The sequence below is a fragment of the Schistocerca serialis genome, chromosome 6 (genome assembly GCF_023864345.2).
Source record: "Schistocerca serialis cubense isolate TAMUIC-IGC-003099 chromosome 6, iqSchSeri2.2, whole genome shotgun sequence".
NCBI lineage: Eukaryota > Metazoa > Arthropoda > Insecta > Orthoptera > Acrididae > Schistocerca > Schistocerca serialis.
The window spans coordinates 758474861-758498851 of record NC_064643.1 but is presented as its reverse complement, the minus strand read 5'-3'; the positions used below and the strand labels follow the sequence as shown (position 1 = coordinate 758498851).

At 36.8% G+C, this 23991-nt stretch overlaps 1 protein-coding gene across 5 annotated transcripts in view; it reads left to right on the top strand.

Moving 5' to 3' along the window:
• The first annotated feature begins 5713 nt into the window (after positions 1-5713).
• The window catches only part of LOC126484069 (protein abrupt), a 92525-nt gene continuing 74247 nt past the window's right edge, over positions 5714-23991 (top strand). Inside the window, exons 1-4 of one of the 5 annotated variants that reach the window (XM_050107435.1) lie at positions 5791-6008; positions 6144-6235; positions 7151-7516; positions 21555-21749. In XM_050107435.1, the coding sequence (XP_049963392.1) occupies positions 7319-7516; positions 21555-21749 (393 nt within the window). In that variant the 5' untranslated portion in view covers positions 5791-6008; positions 6144-6235; positions 7151-7318. The other 4 variants (XM_050107436.1, XM_050107434.1, XM_050107433.1 and 1 more) reach the window with 4 other exon arrangements.

Sequence of the window (23991 nt, the reverse complement as noted above, 5' to 3'; positions counted from 1 at the left end):
CATCACTTATAATACAATACTACTTGACCATTTGTGTGTCATGCCAGAGAAGCTTTTCTATAAAACCAATAAAAATTATGTTTTCCGTGTGATGAATCAAGAACGACTTGTCAATTTGTCCATTTTATCAAGTGAAATAAAAGTTTCCAATGAAATAGATTTCCAACAGGTTATTGAGAAGTTCAGTAAAACAAAGGCATCAAAACATACACACACACATCAAAAAAAGTTTTGCGTGTCTGGAGATCATGCTGGCCACTCTAGTCGAGCTATGTTGTTATACTGAAGGCAATCATTAACACAATGTGCACGGTGGGACCGCGAATTGTCGTCCATGAAGACGAATGCCTCGCCACTATGCTGCCGATATGGTTGCACTATCGGTCGGAGGATGGCATTCACGTGTCGTACAGCTGTTACGGTGCATTCCAAGACCACCAGCGGCGTACGTCGGCCCCACATAATGCCACCCCAAAACAGCAGGGAACCTCCACCTTGCTGCACTCGCTGAACAGTGTGTCTAAGGCATTCAGCCTGACCGGGGTGCCTCCAAGCACGCGACCGACGATTGTCTGGTTGAAAGCATATGCGACACTCATTGGTGAAGAGAACGTGGTGATAATCCTGAGCGGTCCATTCGGCATGTTGTTGGGCCTATTCTGTATCGCGCTGCATGGTGTCGTGGTTGCAAAAGCGGACCTCGCCATGGACGTCGGGAGTGAAGCTGCGCATCGTGCAGCCCTATTGCACACCGTTTGAGTCGTGACACGACGTCCTGTGCCTACACGAAAAGCATTATTCAACATGATGGCGTTGCTGTCTGGGTTCATCCGAGCCATAATCCGTAGGTAGCGGTCATCCGCTGGAGTAGTAACCCTTGGGCGGCATGAGCGAGGCATGGAATCGGCAGTTCCCGTCTCTCCGTATTTCCTGCATATCCGAACTACATCGCTTCGGTTCACTCCGAGATGCCTGGACACTTCCCTTGTTGAGAGCCCTTCCTCGCACAAAGTAACAATGCGGACGGAGAGAGAGAGAGACAGATGATAAATCATTCAAGGAGCAAAAAGGAGAACAAGTTGATGCAACTCAGCTCGCACATTCCTCAAGAGATCTTCCCTTATTTTGATAGTTGATACTTTGGACTGGTCTATAGGTGCTTCTTTACACCATTTGCGAGAAGGAACACCTTAACTGCTTGTATGTTTCTCCAACGCTTTCAGCGACACACACCATAGCCTGCATTAGTGAATTGTGGGCAGCATATTTGACCATTAGACACTTTCATTTTCTACCAGAAGACAGAGAACTCAAAATATGTACGGACCACAAGACATTATCATTTGCCTTAAAATAGCGCCCAAGAAACGAAACACCCAGGCAACTTTGCCACCTGAAATTTTCCTGTCAGTTCACCACAGATACTCGATACCTTCCTGGAAGAGAAAGCAATAGTGAAGAATTCGGACTCTTGTTCTTTAACATTTGCAACAACATTGTTACCTGATGGATCACAGCAACTTTGACAATTCTACAAGGAAACTCGCGCCTTATGTTGCTTCATCCTACGTACAAAGGGTCTTCCATGTATTTTGTGACTTGGCTCATCCTGGCATCAAAGGTGCAATGGACATGACTCAATAGTGTTTCATTTGGCCTTCACTGAAACGAGATATAAAACTGTCTGCAGAACTTGTATTCACTGTCGCTAAGCAAAAAATTCAGATCATACAACCACTGCTTGTGGAACTTTCAGTTTAGTTGACAGTTGCTTCTTGCACACAGGTATCCATTGTTGGTTTAGTGGGAACACTACCTTGCTCTCAAGGCCCCTCCAGTCTCTTAACGATTATCGATAGGTCCACACATTGGCCAGAGGCAGTTACACTGAAGGACATCTCTGCAGAAAATGTTGCCTGCACACTCATATCATCAGGGATTGCTCGTTTTGGAGTCCTAAAAATCGTCACAACAGTCAGAGGACGGGAATCTGACTGTCAATTGTTCACTCATATCACAAACACCCTAGTATATACACATCAAACCATTGTTTAACATCTGGCATCGAATGGCAAAAGTTGAAAGGTGACATCACAACATCAAGGCGGTATTAAGAGCCCAACTTTCAGATTACTGGGTCAAGAACGTACCAATAATTTTAGTGGATCTTCCTGCTTTTACGATCCTGGAATAGCACACTACTGACGCAGAAACAGCTTACAGCGCAATAACTAGAGTTCCAGCTAATTTGTTTAATACCACACACGTCGAGTATGGCATTCCAACTTTCATTTTCAACTTTGAAGCGGTACATTGTTTCACTACAACTAATCAACTAATAAATGTTTGACATTATGTTACAACTCCTGTCCGCCTGCCTTGGACCACCCTGAACTTATGATGTCTTCAGATGTTTTCGTAAGGCAGGATGCACAGAAAACCCTTTTCAACCTGTCTATGACAGGCGGTATCTGATACACCCACACTACAAAAAGCACTTTGTTGTAGAAACACCTCTTGATCAGAAGACAGTCTTAACAGACATGCCCAAGCCAGTCTTCCTGCTGAAGAATGTGATTCCTGGATTACCTAAGTCAAATTCAAGTAGACAAATAGCTCCAGGTATCAAACCTTCGGAGCATCATCAGCCAATCCAACAAATTACATAATCTAGTCGTACAGTGCACTTCTCAAAAAAATAACTCAGCATTTCAATGAGAAGGGAATAGCTTGTGGCTGTAACTGATGTAGTGATATGTAATCTATGTTAAAAATATTGATGCACATTGGAGTAATTAGTCTTTTGTTTATTTGTTTATCGTATCCACCGCAACACGTTTGTCGGTCAGTGTCTGTAGTTTTGGGTTGTTATGTAGTTCTAGGTGCTCAATAAAGAGTTATCTTATCCAGAACCACATTATATATGAAATTACTCATTTGTTACTAAACTTAAAAATTGAAAAAATGTTGAATTCCAAGGCTACGTGGTATTCCGTTTTCAGAAGACTAAATTAAATCCTTATTTAAACCATGTTGCAATACAATTATTATTCCATTTCTCTGTATAAACCACCATAATACTCCACAATATATTTATATATCAATATAACATTTATTATAAAAGACTTCACTTGGAATATTACCAAGCTCTTCCACTTATGAAAGCTCGTGCAGAGTTGCATTATACAGATGTAAATTTTCAGTAAGAGTACTTTTCCTCATTCTGGGAAATTCTGTTAACTGTCAGAAGTTGTATAGAGAATTGACAAAAGAATTAAAATACTGCATAATGTACAGTATGTGTAGTGTGACTTGCATTTTAAAAGTTAGTGATCTGTTGGAAACTGTAAGTATAATTTCTGAATACCAATCTATCATTTGTTTTTTTGTTTTACTGGTGTGATATCTCAAATTCATTACTTTTTTATCAGGAACTATGCGCCCAGTATCTTTCTAACATCGAGCACCAAGAAATACCAAGTTTTGTGTATTTCTCCATTAATGTATAGTTTCAACCCTTTACATGTGGCAAGGAAGTCGTGTCTGGTTTTCCATGTTCAACATACTAACATGAGAGCATTTATTTCCGACTGCTGGTAGCTGTGTGGTCAGTTTTTTATGGCTTGTAGCTCAATGCAGTGGCGATTTTGAGAGGCGTGGTCAAAACTAAAACTAGTCCTTTACGGCTGATCATGTATTTCAAAATTACAACCAATATCATGATTTTTAAATCACTCAATCGAAGTAGAAGTGTCAATACATTGTTGAGAAAAATATAATTTCTGGAAGATAGTGGGTGTACATCAAAACATTTAAGAGCTCAACCGCCATGCACATTGGTCAGAGAAGTGTGGATTTATTGGTAATGGTAGAGTAACTTAAGAGAATCTGGAGAGCTCAGCGATCAGTGTCGCCAATTCAGTATTTGTCGAACAAATATCTTTTATGGAGATCATCAGATTAGAAGAGTGTTAAGTACGCCGTATGGCTGAAATAGGAATAGCTGAACGTTTCTTGAGGTCACGAAGGCAATAAATTGTTATTCCGCCGGGTAACTCTATTTTTCGATTGCAGTCTCAAGTTGATTATCTTCCTGATATCACATCATCGCATTTTGGTAGTTTACAATTTAGGTCTATGACGCATTTGACGTTATTTACTTGTATCTGCATTTATTCTCAGTCATTAAAATATTTATTTCTGAAAACGACCATACATTTACAATTTACACATAATACGTAACGGTAATGATTAATATCCCGTTTTAGTTGTTATAGTGCCAGTGTTATTTCTTAACTTACAACGTAGAATACAACATATAATTGAGAATATGTTTTGGAATGTTGATAGAAAGAAAGGAAGGTTGCGTGCACGGTAAGTTCTACAAAAAGTGCTAGCAGTGCCTTTCAAACAAATATTGTTCCTGAGATTTCCAGACTTAAAAATTTTTGATTTCTAAAACTTATGTTTCTATTAGGAAGGAAATTTTGAATGTGAAAAGATGTGTTTAGATAAAATGTATAGTGTCCTTTGAGCAACAGGTGGTAGGCGAGGGAGAGGGGGGGGGGGGCGAGAGAGAGAGAGAGAGAGAGAGAGAGAGAGAGAGAAATATTATTTATTTAATAGAATAACAAATTAAACTGTAAACTATATTATTTTCCATAAATAAAAAGAAATTCGAATGATATACGGTACAACAATGACACCAACAATGATTGAAAGTACCGGTACTTGCTTTTCAGCCCGAGATTGAAAAGATGTTAAACTGATCAATTACTCGTGAATGAAAACAGGCACTACACTGATGTAATATTCTAAAATATTTATTGCTTTTCTTTCACAGGGTGGCTTTCTGGTGTTACGCGTCATCAGGCACAAAGGTTTCACCAGTGTCGTCTGTGTTTTCATTTATCATGTACAAAATATTCTACAAAGAACTGACGTAGTCAATCAATGTCATTAGTTACTTCTTGCTGATATATATTCGACCCAAGGAAGTAAAAGAATAATTGCGTCCAATTAAGCGACGAGGAGAGCTCAAAAGACAATATACCGCATATATAATTTCATTAATTACTAGGGATATGTTATCTGTTCTTAATGTCAATATGGGTCTTCTTATGAAGGTGTGCCGTATCGAATTTTTGAGATACTGAATTGCTGCTTCAAAACTACATGTCTGCAATAGTAAGTATGATTTCGCAACAATTGGACTATTTTAATACTATAACTTCTGTTTTTGTTTCCGTTGAAACTTCAACTGATAATTTAACGTGTGTTTTAATAGGTATATTTTTTGTTTGGTCAAGTTACCGTGATTAACTTTTTAGTATAACAATTAATTTTTAGCAAATCAGAGAACACTTGGAAACGTATTCGCATAAAATTAGGCTTAGCGGTATTTAAATTAAGTGAAGATGTTTGAAAGCGGTATAGAAATAAAAAATAAATAAATAATTTTATGAAGTTAATTGTGCATGACAACTCATTTACTTCTATAAAATAACTATCTGTAGCTTCGCTGCACATTTAGCCAACGTCTGAACGTGTGAGCTAGTTTTCTGGACGCCGAAATTTCGTGACACATTTCACTACGCGCAAAAACTGTAGTCATATGTTGCTCGGAGTCTGATTTTAATTCGCTATATTTCGCGTTCGGCTCTGACCGCCGCGGGGGTTAAGCGTATTGGGCATCAATCGGCTTGGCAGGAGGAGCAGTCGTGCGCAAAAGCGCGGAGACACTACGGGTTCCTGCCAGTGTTGTATTCGCCTCGGATCAGGTGGGAATAACGTGTTTTAGGATGCGCTCGTGTTGTTTTTGTAGTGTGTGGTGGCCTCAGATCTCAGTGTGTTTTATTTTTAGAGCGGGGAGGCGCAATTCATGTTCGTGAACATGGCCGCTTTTTTTGTGCGCTTTGAAGTTTTCTTTGCAGCCATGATGGCTAAGTGAACCTACCGGGTCATAAGCTAGTAGGCGTCGTACTTGGAAGGTCGTGTCTGGGGAGAAGGTCTGTGTGCTCCGATTTTTGTGCGGAAAAAAGCTGAAATATGCTACAAATGTGATAGTTTCTCATTATATTAGTTGTTTCACACATCTTACAGTGATATTTCGTAGTTATTTTCGTATATTTTAAAAATAACAGCTGCAGTAAGTGTGAGCAGCGATGCATCGCAGACGGAGAGCAGACAGCAGCAGAAGATGTTAGATATTTTGTGAAACGAAAGTGAAAATTGTGTTAGTAATCTCACAGTTTACTTGTTTTATAGTGCAGGAAGTGTTCTGTGCAGAGTATTTTTATTGACATTACAAGAAATCGGCTGTTTACAGCAGTGTTATGTATGTGTGTTCAGAGGTTGACAGCTGTCTGCTGGAAGTGTATTTTTGAATTTTACGCAAATTTCAGTGCTTTTGCTATCAAATCTTGTGGTTTCCTCTTCCAGTTTATCGAAATATTGTCGATTATTTCGAAACATCGAATGTCATCTACGGATTGGGGTACAGTGATAAAAATTTTGGAGGTTAGAAGTATTAATCGACTATGATTATGATAGCAACATTAACACCGATGAATAATATTGTTCAAACAGCAGTACTTTAGTTGATTTTACGTCAAAATTTGTGCTGTCAATGATGTCCTGTTTGTTATTGTTACGCAAAATGTTGCGTTGTTTGAGTATTTACGTCATATATTTGTTACGTTTTGAAGAAAAATGGCAGTGATACAATTTGTTTTCCTCTTATTTTGTGTAACGAAAGTGATTTCGGAGTATCCAAGTGACCAATACCAGAATTTTCTTGCCAACCAGTATGTGTGTCCGAAGTATTTCTCGGCTCTCATTTAAAGTTCTTAAATGCCATCATATTAAATAATGATGAAAGGCTTAAATAGTAATTATTCGCGGTTTCTCGCTCTTGCTTATTGAAGTTTCTAACTTAATGGAACTGAAAGCTAAGTTCATGTCAGTCATTATATTCATGGAATCCTGTGTCCTTTTCATATATCAGTGCTTGATTTTCACACAGAAGGCACTGTAAACTAGTATTTACCTACCTACAGACAGACTGTATTTATAACCCGTATATTTGCATGCTTGTAGCAGTAAAACTGTAGACATTGCACTTGATATAGATATCTCTTAATGATTTCAGGGGTCTACTTCTGCCAAATGGGAGTGAGTGTGTAGGAATATTCAATGACTTGAACCTAGCGTATAGAAAAATAAAGCAGCTGCTAGCTGGTCAACAGTAGCAGCACAGAATACAGACTCCCAAGGACTCCAGACCTGATGCTGTAGTAGGACATTGGACATCAGACAAATGGGTGAAGTACAAGATCCTGAACAGCAGTATAGTCTGCGTTGGAATGACTTTCATGCCAGCATTATTTCATCGTTCAGACATCTTAGAGATGAAGAGGATTTTGTGGATGTTACTCTGGCATGTGATGGATGTTCTTTCACAGCACACAAAGTGGTTCTATCTGCTTGTAGTCCGTATTTTAGAAGACTGTTAAAGGTGAGTTTCTGTTAGCACATGACATGCTCATTTTATGTAATTACATGTAAAATACGAATGTTTGTGTATGTGTCCAGAACCACAAAATCCTTGAGGCTCTTTTTTTTTTTCACAGAACATGTGGTATGGCATATATATGTCGCATTAAATTGCAGAAGTGTTTGCATTGTGTGACTGTCTTTAATTTATCATCTTTAGATGTTGCCATCTGTATAGATATTCCAAATTTGTTCAGGTGGGAAAACTGTAATTGTTACTGTTAACACACAAAACAAGACATTCCGAGGCAGCTTACCCCAATTAAGCCATGCATGATGATGTGTACCAGTCCTGTGCTTATGCTTGTCTTGCACAATGCATCAGAGAATTAATTCTGTACAAGATGTTCCTCATACACTTTCTGTTAGTTATTCATACATATAATAAACCTATGTACTGTGTTTTTGATATCAGCCAATCTTTTATACCTGACTCTTTCTGTTACAAAAATCTCTCTCTCACTGTAGAATGTATTCAAGAACCGTGCCGGTAAATGTTTGTTCTTTCGTACCGAATTTGGCAGTCGGGTAATAAAGTGGAAGCTTGTATTGCGTGCTTTGCAGTCAGACAGAGATGTTGTCTTGAGCAGAACTATGAATTCTGTAACATAACTGAATAATGTTGCATGTGAATCTTTGTGAACGCAGAACTCAAGTGTGGATAATTATATTTTGCCTATGTAATTTAAGAATTATTTCCAGTCATTCCTTACTTTGGCATCTAAGGGAGCTACACGATCTTAAGCGTAATGCTCTGCCAGTTTTGTTAATTGCGTACATTATTCTGGGCTAGAATGTGGTATTGGAACCCCTGAAATCTTTGTTATAGTGTCTGACTCACCTGTAGTGTAGCTCGAGGTTTTGGTTACATTGGAAAGTGATAATCAGATTGCGGATAGGTGAAGCCAACAAACGTGAATGCCAAATACAGATTGTGGTAACAATTGAATGTAGCATGGCCTAATGTTTATGTTTGCACAATATTTAATGTGTCTTGAATATTTCTCAGGTGTTCAAGATTGTGGCATCGTCCAAAAGGTGCTTTTTAGATGATGCCACCCTGGTGAGTACCTGAGAAATAGTAAAGATTTTTCTGCACCAGGAAAGCCTAAAATAGTACATATTTAATGCACTTTCCATCATAAAAACTAAAACTACAGAGTGAATTCAGAATATGTGTCTTACGTAATGGAAAGGTCTCCGAATATTTAGACACATTGTATGTACATATATGATGCACAGTTTATGAAAAATGCAGTGAGAGGTCCACTACATAGGTTTTTTCACTTTTCCGTGTATTTCAAACAGTTCAGATCTGTCTTCATTTTCATATTGCCTTTCACTGTCTAGAAGTTTTTGCTACCATATTTTGGCCTCCAGTATGTTCCCTGTTAAAACTCTTGCTAAGTTGTCCATATTTCAGGTACATTTTCATTCTTCCCCCTGTTTACAGTATTCCTCATTCTACATTTCTGCCATTGTAAATAGAGATTTTATTATTATTATTATTATTTCCTAGTTACTGAAAATGGAGAGAGTTGGTGTTGTAGTTTATGCAGATTAACACAATTAAATGACAAGTAACAACTATTTAAGGGACAAAATAAACTTTTGCTTTATTCACACAACACACATTAATACATTTGGCTACACAAATATATTACATTGGCCATCAACAAACACGGAACATGCATATTCCACAGAGTCTAATGCACTCTGCACATCATATCTTGTGTGCCACGATGCATGCTGGAAAATGTTTGTTCACATATCCCCAACACTCCCCCTTGAACAAATATTTTTCAGATACTCAACACTATGCATCCCAGGTTAAACCATAATGTTTCACCAAGTTTAATAGCTCCCATATTATCACAAAATACCACAGTTGGCTTTAATGTTGGAGGAGATTCTATTTCACTCGTCAGTGTACGGATCCAAAGAGCTTCTTGGATAGTGGAGGACAAGGCCATATATTCAGCTTCTACAGTACTCAAAGCAACAGATCTTTGTCTCTTACGTGACCATGATATCAGTCCTCCCATTAGTCTAAAACAACTTCCAGTGATGGAGTGTCTGCTTTCCAGCTCATTGCCCCAGTCTCCATCACTCTATCCTTCCAAATTTACATCTCCAGTTTTAGAGTATTTTAACCTGCAATCAGCAGTTCCATTTAATATCTGAATATTCTCTTGACTGCCATCCAGTGCTTTTCTCTCGGATCACTACAAAACTTGCTTACTGCATTTGTGGCAAATGCAGTGTCTGGTCGGGAAGTCGGTGCTAAGTACAGTAGACTTCCTACAGCTTCCAAATAGGGTAATTTCCTCACATTTCTTTTCATCATCAGTTATTAGCAGCTTTGCATTACTTTCTATAGGAGTAGAAATAGGTTTACAGTTTTCCATATTGCACTTTTCTAAGATTTTGCTAGTGTACAGAGATTGATCATTCATAATTCTTCTCTGTTGGCACTTCTTAGAATCTCCATGCCTAAGTATTGATTAATTCCCCCTAAATCAAGCATATTAAATTCTGACCATAACTTTTTTTTATATAAAAAAAAGCCATTTGACTTTCACCGTTTGCTAAAATAAAAAAATCATCTACCCATACGGCCATGATTGCAATTTCTTCATTGCTCCTTTTATGACACATACTTGGATCTGCCTTTGACTGTAACATGCCTAGTTTTATGCAAACATTTATTCCAGCAATGGCCACTTTGCTTTAATCCATGTATGCCTTTCTTCAAACGCCAAATTCTCCTTTTCCCTTGGTAAGGTTGCTTAACTTCATCAAGTGGAATCATATATATTTCCTCTTCCAGCCTTCCATTCAGGTATGCTGTTTTCACATCCATTTGATGAATTCATTAGTCTTCCCTCACTGGTAGAGCTGAAAGGTGAGTGATGAATACTTCACCACTGGGGAGGAAGTTTCTTTGTAATCTATTCCTTCTTTCTGGGAATATCATTTAACTACCAGTCTGGCTTTGGATTTTGGTATTGCACTTCCAGGATTTTTAATTTTAAACATCCATCATGCTCTTAGTGGCTTTTTATTTTCAGGCATGTCAACCCATTCATATGTATCATTATCCACAAAAGATTGCAGCTCCTTTTCAATAACCTTTTTCAATCTCGAGCACTTGAACTTGCTAAAGCTTCATTAACTGTGATTGGTTCATTGTTGATTGTTAGGGCAGCATACATTTCATACTCGGGATATTCTTTTGATTTTGCTATACGTGAAGACCGCCTTAAACTGACTTCCTCTATTGAATCTTCTTCCTCAATTTGATTCTTGGGTAGCACATCAGCTTCCTCTTTATTCTCGTCTTCCTCTGTTTAAGTTTCCATCTCTGTTTCAGCCCTATCACACATTATGCTTGGTTGCATTACTCTATCATTTTGACTACTTTTCTTTATTTTAGGTCTATAATCCTCCAAAAATACTACATCTTTACTACTTATTATCTTCTTATTATTAGGATTATAAAATCTGTAGGCTTTTGAATCCTCATAGTAGCCAACAAAAATATATTTTTGAGATTTCGCATCCCATTTTCCTCTTAATGGTTTTGGAATCTGAACCATGGCTGCACATCCAAAGACTTTTAAGTTCTTTAGATCTGGTTTCTTCCCCGTCCATACTTCATAAGGTGTCTTGTGTCTCACAGCTTTGGTAGGTGATTAATTAAATACACTGCTGTTGACACAGCCTCTGCTCAAAAAACACTTAGGTAGCTCAGCATTGCCTTTTCTACGATCATTCTGTTGGCTCTTTCTGCAACTCCATTCTGAGAAGGACTGTAGTGAATGGTAGTCTGATGCCTAATGCCCATTCCATTCAACTGTTCCTTAAACAGTCTGTTTACATATTCTAATCCATTGTCTAATCCAATAATTTTAATTTTCTTCCCAGTCTGTCTTTTGACCGTTATGCAATGAACAACAAATACATCGTTCACTTGATCCTTGCTACTTATAAAATAAACATACATGTATCTAGAAAAATCATCTATGAATGTTAGGAAATAAAGCTACCTCTCCATAGGTCCACAGATATCTTGAGTGTATGAGTTGCAAGACTTCGATAGATCTGCTCTGACTCAATTTAAATGGCAATCTAGCCTGCTTCCCTTGCAAACACACCTCGCATTGGACATTATTCATTCCATAATTTTCCATCGCAGTTGCCATATTCTTCAGTAAAGTCATACTTTTCTTATTCAAATGTCCAATGCCACAAGAAACCTTTTGCAGCATAAACAGAGTGGTTTCTTGTTTCAGCAGTATTTTGAACTGTATTCACTTTGTAAATACCTCTTACATTACTTGCAGTATCTGCAATATTACCAGAAGAGTCTGTCACTTTGGCTCCTTCTGTATCAAAGATAACTTTATTACCATTCTTTACTATTTTGCTTACTGACCACAAATGCGTTGCAATACTCTTTACATAATGTACATCATGAGCAGTGACAATTTCCTTTTCTCCATTCGCAAGCAAATTAAGATCCACTTTTCCTGCGAGTTCACACCTTAACTTAAATCCGTCAGTTGTGGAAATTCCAATGTCAGCCCTGGACTGAACATCACCCAAACCTGACGGAGCTTTGGTAATGTGCACACATGCTGCTGAATCTAGGAACCATTCTGCATGATCATCACTCGCTTCATTAAGAGAATAAAAAACAGAAAATGCCTTACCTTTAAGGGTAGTCTTTCTCTCAGGACTACTAGAATTAAGATGCTTCTTTTCTTTTATACTTAACTTTTGCTACACTGTGAAGCAATATGTCCAATTTTCTGGCATCTGAAACGTCTTATTGGCTTTTTCTTCCTGTACTTAGAGTATAAAGCAGACACTGTTTCTTTTTATGAAGCATTAGATTCTGTTTCATTCTTCACATTCTGTAGAATCTTTACTTTAATACTATCCACTGTATGGGTATTCCCAAACTTTTCAAACCCATTGGCAAATATTTCTCTGGTAGTCCAACTAACAACAAATTTCCAATCCATTCAGCTGCAATTTCAAAATGGATATTCCTCAGACAGTTGTAGATTGAAATTATTTTATTCACATATTCATCCACGCTTTTACACTTATTCTATCTTGTGGTTATCAGCTCACGAAGTAATGCTACTTTTCTGTTTAAACCACCATCTTCAAATGTGTTTTTCAGTTTGTCCCATACCTCCTTTGCTGATATAGCCTTTTCTATGTGAACATAATTCACTGGATCAATCAAAAGGATTAGTTTTAATTTCACCTTCCGATCCTTAGCAGCAAAACTGGATTCCGTAGGTTCCAGTTTACCGTTTAAGACGTCCCATAAGTCATCCAAGTGCAAAAACGCCTCAACGGGAAATTTCCAGGTAGAGTAATTTTCAGGCCCTACAAGCTGCTCTATTTGCAGTATCTGTGTTGTACTCATTTTACAGTTATTTTTCTTCTTCATGTAGCATACACAATCTAACTTCACACAAACTTCGTCGCACCTTTTGCACAAATACACATCACCTTAAAGCTTATTATTTCGCTTTAATCCAGTAGCTGGGCCCATAACGTGATGTAGTTTATGCAGATTAATGCAGCTAAATGACAAGTAACAACTATGTAAGAGACAAAATAAAATTTTGCGCTATTCACACAACACACATTAATGCATTTGGGTATGCAAACATATTACATTTCCCACCAACAAACATGGAACATGTATATTCCACAGAGTCTAATGCACTCTGCACACCATGTTTTGTGCGTCACTATGCATGCTGGAAAATGTTTGTTCACATATCCCCAACACTTGGATATTTCTTTTAACTGCAGAAACGACAGTCAAATTGTTGATTTGGTGGCACACTACAGTAATTTACAGTCATTGTTCTGTGTGTTCTTGATCCCCTGTGGTCTCGGGAATCATTTTCACAATTTGTTTGGAACAAAGAAATGGTTACTATTCAACATGAAGGCTTTATCAGTAAGAACTATAACTTGAATAATTTAACTTTATCACTGAAGGCTTGCATTAGTGGGGAAAAAATTTGCTGTCATGCAGCCAGTCACACTTGACTTCATTATGAATGTAGCAGCAAAACGGGCAACACAGGGAGCATGTTGCACCCTAGGAAGATCTAAGATCTGCTGGGCCGTACGGCCCACCTTTCTGAAATGTCAGTCATAAAGTAAGCCAATATTCATTCACCACTCTTATTTCTAATATTGCCTCAACTAAGTTTGTTTTTTGATAGGTTCTGTCTTGAGAAAATAGAATTTTGTCTTCTTTTTAGCCAGACATGTTTCTTTGAAGGTAGAGCATAACTGCTGGTAATTCATCAGTGTTTGTTTTATTTTCCCTCAATTACATAACAAAAAAGATGCTCCTTACTATGTGTACATATAGAAATTTTAGTTTTTAACAAAACATATTTACAAATTTGATAAGACAAGAAAAGAGTGAGCGTAAACCTCAAGATGAATATTGCATCATCTATGGAAAAACAGCTAAACTGTTTCATGAACAAAACAAATGCCCCACTTTCTTTTAGTTCCTATGAAAGTATGCAAAGTCTTTCCATGACCTGTACTTCTGCATATTTGTTTCATCTTTGTTGATATTAAAAAGAAGTATACGTGGGATTGACATTAATATGGAAAGACCTTTAATGGCATTGTCATGAGCAGATGACTTGTTCTTACCTTTTTCCTTCATTATATAAAGAAATAAAATAGTGAACACCAGCTGCATACATGATGTTTGATCATCTGTTACTAAGTCAGTGTGTATTAAATTTTGGAAATTTGTGCTTTTACAGTTAAAAATGAGCTGGGAACTGAAAACTGAAAAACTTTGGTCACGTGAAATAAAAAGTCAAGAAAGTGTAATTACAATTGTAAAATTTATTGCCTTTACAGAATTTTTCATCCAAACTATGATCTTAACCTCTTACCTTTGCTTATTAAAACTTACTGGAACAAATTCTGAGCTCTAATGTAATGAGATACCTTGAATGGAATGACACCCTCAGCTTTGGATTCCTGCTAAAAAATTAAAAGGTTGTTTACCTCAGCCATGGGCCTTGTATGCAAAGTAAATTACAGCAGTCCCTCTGTGAAATTCTCTCTCATGCTTAAACTGTTATTCTCCAGTCTTATATTTATTTTCGAAAATGCTGCTTGCATATATTCTTCATTGGATCCTTCTCCAAACAGTTTTTTTATTTCATTATTATTCACATCATTTGCTTGTAAGTTGCCTTTTCAATTCATATTTTGCATTCTTATTTTTTCTCTTTGATGTAGATTCAAATGTTTGTAGGTGTAAAGTTTTTATTTTAATTACTCGGAAGACAGTCAGTATTTATCTTTAAGGACTGGTTCTTATGTTGGAAGAAGGAAAAAAGTACAAAAATACTAATGCACCTGTTGTTGTTGTTGTTGTTGTTGTTGTTGTGGTCTTCAGTCCTGAGACTGGTTTCATGCTACTCTATCCTGTGCAAGCTTCTTCATCTCCCAGTATCTACTGCAACCTACATCCTTCTGAATCTGTTTAGTGTATTCATCTCTTGGTCTCCCTCTACGATTTTTACCCTCCACGCTGCCCTCCAATACTAAATTGGTGATCCCTTGATGCCTCAGGTCATGTCCTACCAACCGATCCCTTCTTCTAGTCAAGTTGTGGCACAAATTTCTCTTCTCCTCAATTCTATTCAATACCTCCTCATTAGTTATGTGATCTACCCATCTAATCTTCAGCATTCTTCCTTAGCACCACATTTCTAAAGCTTCTATTCTCTTCTTGTCCAAACTATTTATCGTCCATGTTTCACTTCCATACATGGCTACACTCCATACAAATACTTTCAGAAACGACTTCCTGACACTTAAATCTATACTCGATGTTAAAAAATTTCTCTTCTTCAGAAACGCTTTCCTTGCCATTGTCAGTCTACATTTTATATCGTCTCTACTTCGACCATCATCATTTATTTTGCTCCCCAAATAGCAAAGCTCCTTTACTACTTTAAGTGTCAAATTTCCTAATCTAATTCCCTCAGCATCACCCGACTTAATTCGACTACATTCCATTATCCTCGTTTTGCTTTTGTTGATGTTCATCTTGTATCCTCCTTTCAAGACACTGTCCATTCCGTTCAACTGTTCTTCCAAGTCATTTGCTGTCTCTGACAGAATTACAATGTCATCGGCAAACCTCAAAGTTTTTATTTCTTCTCCATGGGCTTTAATACCTACACCAAATTTTTCTTTTGTTTCCTTCACTGCTTGCTCAATATACAGATTGAATAACATTGGGGAGAGGCTACAACCCTGTATAACTCCCTTCCCAACCGCTGCTTCCCTTTCATGTCCCTCGACTCTTATAACTGCCACCTGGTTTCTGTACAAATTGTAAATAGCCTTTCGCTCCCTGTATTTTACCCCTGCCACCTTCAGAATTTGAAAGAGAGTATTCCAGTCAACATTGTCAAAAGCTTTCTCTAAGTCTACGAATGCTAGAAACGTAGGTTTGCCTTTCCTTAATCTTTCTTCTAAGATAAGTCGTAAGGTCAGTATTGCCTCACATGTTCCAACATTTCTACGGAATACAAACTGATCTGAGGTCGGCTTCTACCAGTGTTTCCATTCGTCTGTAAAGAATTCGTGTTAGTATTTTGCATCTGTGACTTATTAAACTGATAGTTCTGTAATTTTCACATCTGTCAGCACCTGCTTTCTTTGGGATTGGAATTATTATATTCTTCTTGAAGTCTGAGGGTATTTCACCTGTCTCATACATCATGCTGACCAGATGGTAGAGTTTTGTCAGGACTGGCTCTCCCAAGGCCGTCAGTAGTTCTAATGGAATGTTGTCTACTCCTGGGGCCTTGTTTCGACTCAGGTCTTTCAGTGCTCTGTCATATTCTTCACACATTATAGTAAAATTTGATCTGTTTAATTGCTGACATTAATATTGGTTTACTTTATTTCTTGTTTATCACTTTGTGTGTTGCAAGTGAACAAAACAGTGGTGGGTCATAACATACCAGGTGAATTCCCTCATATTTGGTGGACTCTAAAATATTTTTCAAAAAGTTTTATTGGTTATCGTTTAGAAACAGCAGCCATTTTTGTTTCAAGTCACGAGCATTCTTTTGCATTTACAAGCATCTGCAGTTTTTTAAATTGTTGAGTAATGGGTTGCCTCACTCCTTTCAAATATGAAACATTTAGTTCAGCACACACTGGGCTATAAATTAAAACCATGAGCACCTAGCTGGATGTGTTCCCTAATGGCTCAAAGTTACTCGCCGCAAATTAAAATAAAAAAAAGTCAATTTTTGAATAGTATCTTTCTAAAGGAATAATTTTGCAGCTTAATGTTTTTCGAGCTGTTGCACTACACAGTGTAGTTCCTTTTTGTAGAGTATCAGTGGTGAGAAGCTTACACTTAAAAAAATATACACAATTTTTAAAAAACGGATTTCTTGAATTTTTTCTTTATTTGGCCTGCAATATTTTTAAGGGACCAGATAAAAATACATAAATAACACACGTAATAGACCTTTATGATATCATACTTCATTATAAATTTAAACTTTGAGACTCAATGGGAAGTTGCGAAAAAAATTACCAGTACGGTATCTGCAATATCTGGACTTACGGATAAATTGTGTCAGTTACAGAATTTAAATATTTTTATGATTTTTAATGAGCCAAATAATGACATTGTCATGTTCCCATGTTTTTACTATGTTGTTCACTGAATAACAATGAAATTTCTTCACTCCATTTGGGGGTTAGGTTAAAAGTTTGCCCAGTCGCTGTTGTAAGTTGCAGAGGAGACAGCTTCTTCAGTAAATTTGTAATGGGCACCCAGACTCGCTACTTTTCAACTTTTTAAAGTGAAGTTCTTGGTCATGGTGGGTGGTAAAATGTAACATTGCACATCTTGGTTTCGACAGTCAGTGTTATCAGCTTCAGCAGTCCACCACTGTTCGCTCTAAACACAAGCCAGTATGTCCTTATTTTGAAGTGTTGGTACAAGTTTTCCGCATTGATGAAGGCAACTGTTACGGGATGTTGATGTGAACTTACACCTAAACAGGTTGTGTGTCTAACATACAAACAATGAAAAGAATGGGTGCCTTTAACCTTCTGACAGGTGTTGAAACTTTCTCATAGACACTGGCATAGAGTTCTTGTATTTCCTCACATTTTACAAAAACATAGGTAATCCCACTTACCTGTTATTTCCAGAATTTAAACTTACCTTGAGATGTCAAGATCTGGTTCTCAGAGGTCCACTGCAGATTAGCTTTTGTGACAGCTTGCTTTGTTGTATCTCTCGATGCCATCACACACATTCTTCCCATGGCAGGGTGCAAAAAAGTGCTGTCCTGCATCAAGTCCAAAGTCTTTTTTGCAAAATGAGATCTGCTCATGACGATGCCATTAAAGGTCCTTCCATACTAATGTCAATCCCACGTATACTTTTTTTTAATATCAACAAAAATGAAACAAATATGCAGAAGTGCAAGTCGTGGAAAGACTTTGCATACTTTCATAGGAACTAAAAGAAAGTGGGGCATTTGTTTCGTTCATGAAACAGTTTAGCTGTTTTTCCATGCAATATTCATCTTGAGGTTTACGCTCACTCTTTTCTTGTCTTATCAAATTTGTAAATATGTTTTGTTAAAAACTAAAATTTCTATATGTACACATAGTAAGGAGCAACTTTTTTGTTATGTAATTGAGGGAAAATAAAATAAACACTGATGAATTATCAGCAGTTGTGCTCTACCTTCAAAGAAACATGTCTGGCTAAAAAGAAGACAAAATTCTATTTTCTCAAGACAGAACCTATCCAAAAACTTAGTTGAGGCAATATTAGAAATAAGAGTGGTGAATGAATATTGGCTTACTTTATGACTGACATTTCAGAAAGAAGGGCCGTACGGCCCACCAGATCTTAGATCTTCCTTGGGTGCAACATGCTCCCTGTGTTGCTCATTTTGCTGCTACATTCATAATGAAGTCAAGTGTGACTGTCTGCATATATTGGCTTGCAGCACCATCAGAGAATTTCATTAATGTCTTTATTGAAGGGTGAGACTGTTTTATGTATTTTGGTAATTGCAATTGAAAAGTGTGCACTGCTGTAGTGTTGCATTAAAGACACAAAAACTGTGACACTGTAGTTTACCTTGATTATTATAACAGAACAGAAATGGATGAACTGTGGCCTGTTTGTTTATCCAGTGGTGCCCTTGTTCAGTATCTTGAACTACAAAGGAATCGTTTTCAGAAAGGTCAGCATGAACTGAGCATTCATCAGCTGCCAAGATTTGTTTTTTTTTTTGTCTTTCAGAAGTTTACCCTGAGCTTTGGCAATAAAATGATGTGTTCTCAGGTTTTCAAGGGTAGCTACTAACACTTCAAAAAACTCTTTCCGTGGTTTGTAATAGTCACCATTTCCATTCTGTTGTGTCTCACACATTGTTTGTACCTAATATTGTCAGGCATCAAATTGTCATCTTTAGATTCTCCAAACATGTCGAGTAAAGCTAATTTACCTGGACAGTCCCAACATTTTCCGAGATCATACAATTGTAACCGCCAGTATTGCAAACCGAAACTTCCAAAGGGTTGTTACAGTAAACTCTTAAGATTGACCCCTCTATTATCAACTTTAGAGTGTGGTGATACAAACATCAACATTATGGGTGCCAGATGTCCCTGCAGATATACACCATTTTTGTCTTAACTCGCAAAATTTCGACTTTCCAAATTTAATATCAGGATTTTCTTTTTTTGAATTCAGTGAATAGTTAATTTAAAATACACAATATTAACCTTTTTTGTCTCTGAACCTTAGTATCATTTTCTTTCACAGAAACACAATATTTTTTGACAAGCATCGAACAGCTGTTATTGTCATCTTCGTAAAACTTATTAACCTTTCCGGTCCTGTTTCCATCTATGAAATTAGATGCATTTTTCTTTTGTAATGCATGTTAAATTCCCTGCTCAACTACTAACTGCCTTGTTAATTTAACCAAACATTCTGACACATCAAATTCCTCACTAACTTTTGCTTGATTCCAAGAATTTGGTAGTAAACTGATAATTATTATTACTTTTTTTTTTAATACGACATTTAGTTTTTAGCTTTTTTTTTTTATCAAATCATCATATTTGGTTGGAGAATTTTTAGAACTTAACATCTGGTTTAATGCAACTTCTCTTTCAAAATGGAAGTTCCAAATTCATTTTGACAGTAGTTGCCACTTCCGCAATTTTTTGCATTCAATGTGAAAGGGCTTCCTTATTCACTAAGTTTTCTAATTTATTAGCTGGTGATACACCTAGGATTTCACAAGCTAAATCTACTTTTTTATAGTTTCTGATGAGTCAGAAAATTCTTTATCTGAACTATCACTATCCCTTTCTTTGTTAATGACAAATATCTTAGAATAACTTGTTGGACACAGTGTACTTTCTGAAATTATATTGATAAAAGGGCTTTTATTTCTAGAATAATGATCAAATGTTATTTCTCTGACCTTCTTATATTTATTAAAAGGGTCCAAGCAAGACTGTCCGGAAAGGTGATGAACTTTAAGTATTTAACTTCTTGGTAATTGCAAGTTGAGTTAAACTATGAGCCAACTCATAAGTTAAACAACGCTTTTTCATCTTTTTGTTCACTGTAATCTTCAGTTAAAGTAATGTCTTTAGGAAACATTCCATAGACACATTTATGGCAAGCTTAATTAACAAGAACATCAATAGAACGTGGAAACCTCATCATTGAAATGCAACTTCAAGAGATCATTGTTAACTAAGTATGAGTGAACATACATTGGTGGAAGGTTGAAGACAACACACAGACTTTGTGAGCCTGTACAGACTTGCAGATGCTGTATAGCCTGCTGAAACTTCTGCAGATGATTTTTTTCAATAAATAATCATTTGTTACTTTAATTTCATGTGTTTTTTCATTTAAATTACGTAATTTATCTTTATTCCATTAATATAGATATTGCAGGTATTATGAAACATATTTTTGACTGATATTGGCAATTTTTTTCATAACTTGTCATTGAATCTTAAAGCTGAAATTTATACTGTAGTTTAATAAAGGTTTATTAAGTGTGTAACTTTCAGGTTTTTATCTGGTCCCCTAATGAAGATATTTTTGGCCTGAGAATGAAAAAAAAATCAAAACATACTTTTTTAGAATAGCATATGTTTGTTTTTTTAAGTGTAAGCTTCTCACCATTGATTTTCTATAGGAAGTAATTATACGGTGTAGCGTAATATCACAAAAACATTAAGGCTGAGAAATTACTCCTTTTTTGGAAAAATACTGTTAAAAATTGAGTTTCAGTTTGCGGCTAAGAACTTGGAGCCTTTAAAAATGTATTAAGGAATACATTCTGTAAGGTGGTCATGGTTTTAATTTATGTCCAGGGTTTGCTAAACTAAATACTTTTTATTTGAAAGGTGTGAGGCAACCCATTAGCGAATAACTTAAAAAATCGCAGATGCTTGTAAGTATAAAAAAACTGCTTGGGACCTGAAACAAAAATGGCTGTTATTTCCAAGTGATAAACAATAATTTTTCTTTAAAAAATATTTTTGAGCCCACTAAATATTAGAAAATCACCCAGCAAATATCAATTTTTTATGAGGCAGTCAAATAATCACTCTTTTTTTCCTGGGTCACTTGATATGGAATGACCCTGGTGCTAGAAGAATTGTTGAAATGGTACGTAACTTGTAGCCCAGTGAAATGTCAAAATGTTGGCATTCTTAGACGATCTAACCTGTTGACAAGGAAACTGAAAACTTCTTACTGAACAGTAATGCTAGAAGAGAGCATCCATACATTTCACTACACTTCTTTTGTCATTTTATATAGTGTGAATGAAGAAATAATGTAATTTGCAATGTAATTCATTATAATTTTTTTTTTTTTTTTACAGGCTAACCCTTGTCAGCATCCTATTGTTATATTAAGAGATGTAAAGGAGAAGGACATGGAATCGCTTTTGCGTTTTATGTACAATGGCGAAGTGCACATAGGTCAGGAACAGTTATCGGACTTTCTGAAGACGGCTCAGATGCTGCAGGTCCGAGGACTTGCTGATGTCCCCACAAAAGAAAACCAAAAACCACCTGTAAGTTGAAATAGAATCCAATCCGTTGGCACATATAGTAGAACTAAATGCTACTTTAGATTTGTAATTTAGCATGATTGCTTGCAGCCTGTGGTGTACACCACCACTTGTGGTACTATCCCCTCCCTCTTACATGACGAATGGAAAGCTAGTCCTGTAAAATTTTCTCCAGTGTTCAGGACTTGTCAATTTTAATGTTGGTGACAGTCTGCAGTTAAATTCTGAGAATTTATCAGGCTTGTTACAGTCTTTTGTTTGAAGCTTTTGAAATGGTGTGTGAAAAAAGTGATGGGGTTAGGTGAGTAGATCAGACATATAATTAAGTATCTAATCAAATCGGGGAGAAAAGTGATATGTGGCATAACTTAGCTAAATCAGCGGATGGTTTGCTACAGCACATAGTGAGGCACCAAGGGATAGTTAACTTGTTAGTGGAGGAGGGTAAGTAAAGTTTGTTAAGACATAGATGCAGTAAGCAAGTTGAAATGGATTTAGATTGCAGTAATAGGCAGGTGAGAGACATGCAAGGGATAGAATAGTGTGGAGAGTTTCATCAAACTAGTCTCCTGGCTGATGAATATGAAAGTGCCGGAATTGTGAGATAAGTCTCACAAGGAAGGGCAAGGCCCTGCAACCTACAAATTTTGATGAGCTTTGGCACTCGTTGGAGACGGTTTAATAACAATTCGTGAAGGTGTTTGCGTCATCCCAGAATCAATTTCTTACCAAGAGGAATGGTTAACTGTCGCACCACCAGTTTTGTTTTGCATCGATAGACATTCATGTATGGTTACTTTGATTGCATTCATAAGTGTCCCTCTGGGATTTTGACATAGCACCTGTATGTTCCGGTAGTGATGAAATAAATGTTCGTCTGGAAATTTTTGTTTGTGATACATATTTTTATGAAGGCAATAGGATCACAAGAACTCTTGTCCTTTCGTATATATGCAACAGACTGAAACAGCCACTTCTTCGTTTGATTTGAAATTATTAGTTCACAAGTGTGAAGGGTGGTCCCTCCTGTGAATTGGTCTGAAATTGATCCCTCCCTCTTTTAATATTAAAACAGTGAACAAGACTTAACAGAAGTTTCCTTAGAGAGACCCCCCAACGAATAGCCAAAGCTCATCAAAAACACGTTATCTGGCCTCCCCTTGTTAGTTCATTTCTTAAAAGATGCATGGACATCCAAATTCCAGTGATAGTTCTGTCAGTGACACAATTGTTTCTGAGGATCCTGTAAGTTTATTGAAGTAACAAGTGTGTGGTATTAATGCTTCCATCTACAGCCTATTGTAATATCTGTGATTGATATTAGTGAATATAAGCTGCAAGAAAAAATAAAATTATCCATAAATGAACAAAAAAATAGGTCCCCAATCTGAATTGTAACATGTGCTTGACATTCACCTTGTAAGCGATGCGTGAATTGTGCTTTTGAAACTGTGTGTTCTCAGTAATGGAATAGTACCTTGTAATTCTGGAAGTGAGAATTTGTTTTCTAGCACTTAATTTTCTGTATGTTTCACTTCTGATTATTTTACTGCGTGTTTCACTTCTGGTTTCTGCTTTGCACATTTTGCTTTTCTCCATTGCTGTGATTCACCATTGTTTACTATATACACCACTTCTTGTTTCCACAACCACTCTTCTTGTTTTAAGTATAACAGCTACTCTGTTCTACAAAAATTCATGTTTTATCATTAAAATTCACACTTCTGTGGATAGAGCAAAATATGTTTATCACTGGCTGATTCAACATCAACTATACAGTCCAAATGGGCAGAGAAGTGATTTTTTAGAAAAAGCAGTACAGATGTCAGCAGAAAGACTCACAGATAGGAAAAAAAGACACCAAAATGTCTTTATGCGTAGAGAAAAAAATTAATCCAGAAACCTGGATCAAAAGAGATGAGTAGTGTGCAGATAAAGCAGTCAAAGAAAATATTATTGTATGTGTAACATGGGTAGGGTTTTGTACTTGGAGCAGCAATGATATGACTGGAGCAGTAAGTACAGAAGACATCACCTTCATATTTTCTGTATGCTTCATCTGGTTTTTTTTTCTTGACATGCACCTTAGTTGGCAAAATTGAGAAGCTTTCAGGGAAGTATATATTGCTTTCAGCAAGTGTCTGCCAAACTTTGTGGGCCAACTATACTGTTGTGAAATAGCAGTCGCAGATCCTTCATTGAATTTGAGGGACCAGTGCTGGTCACTGCTGTTAAGTGAATTAGA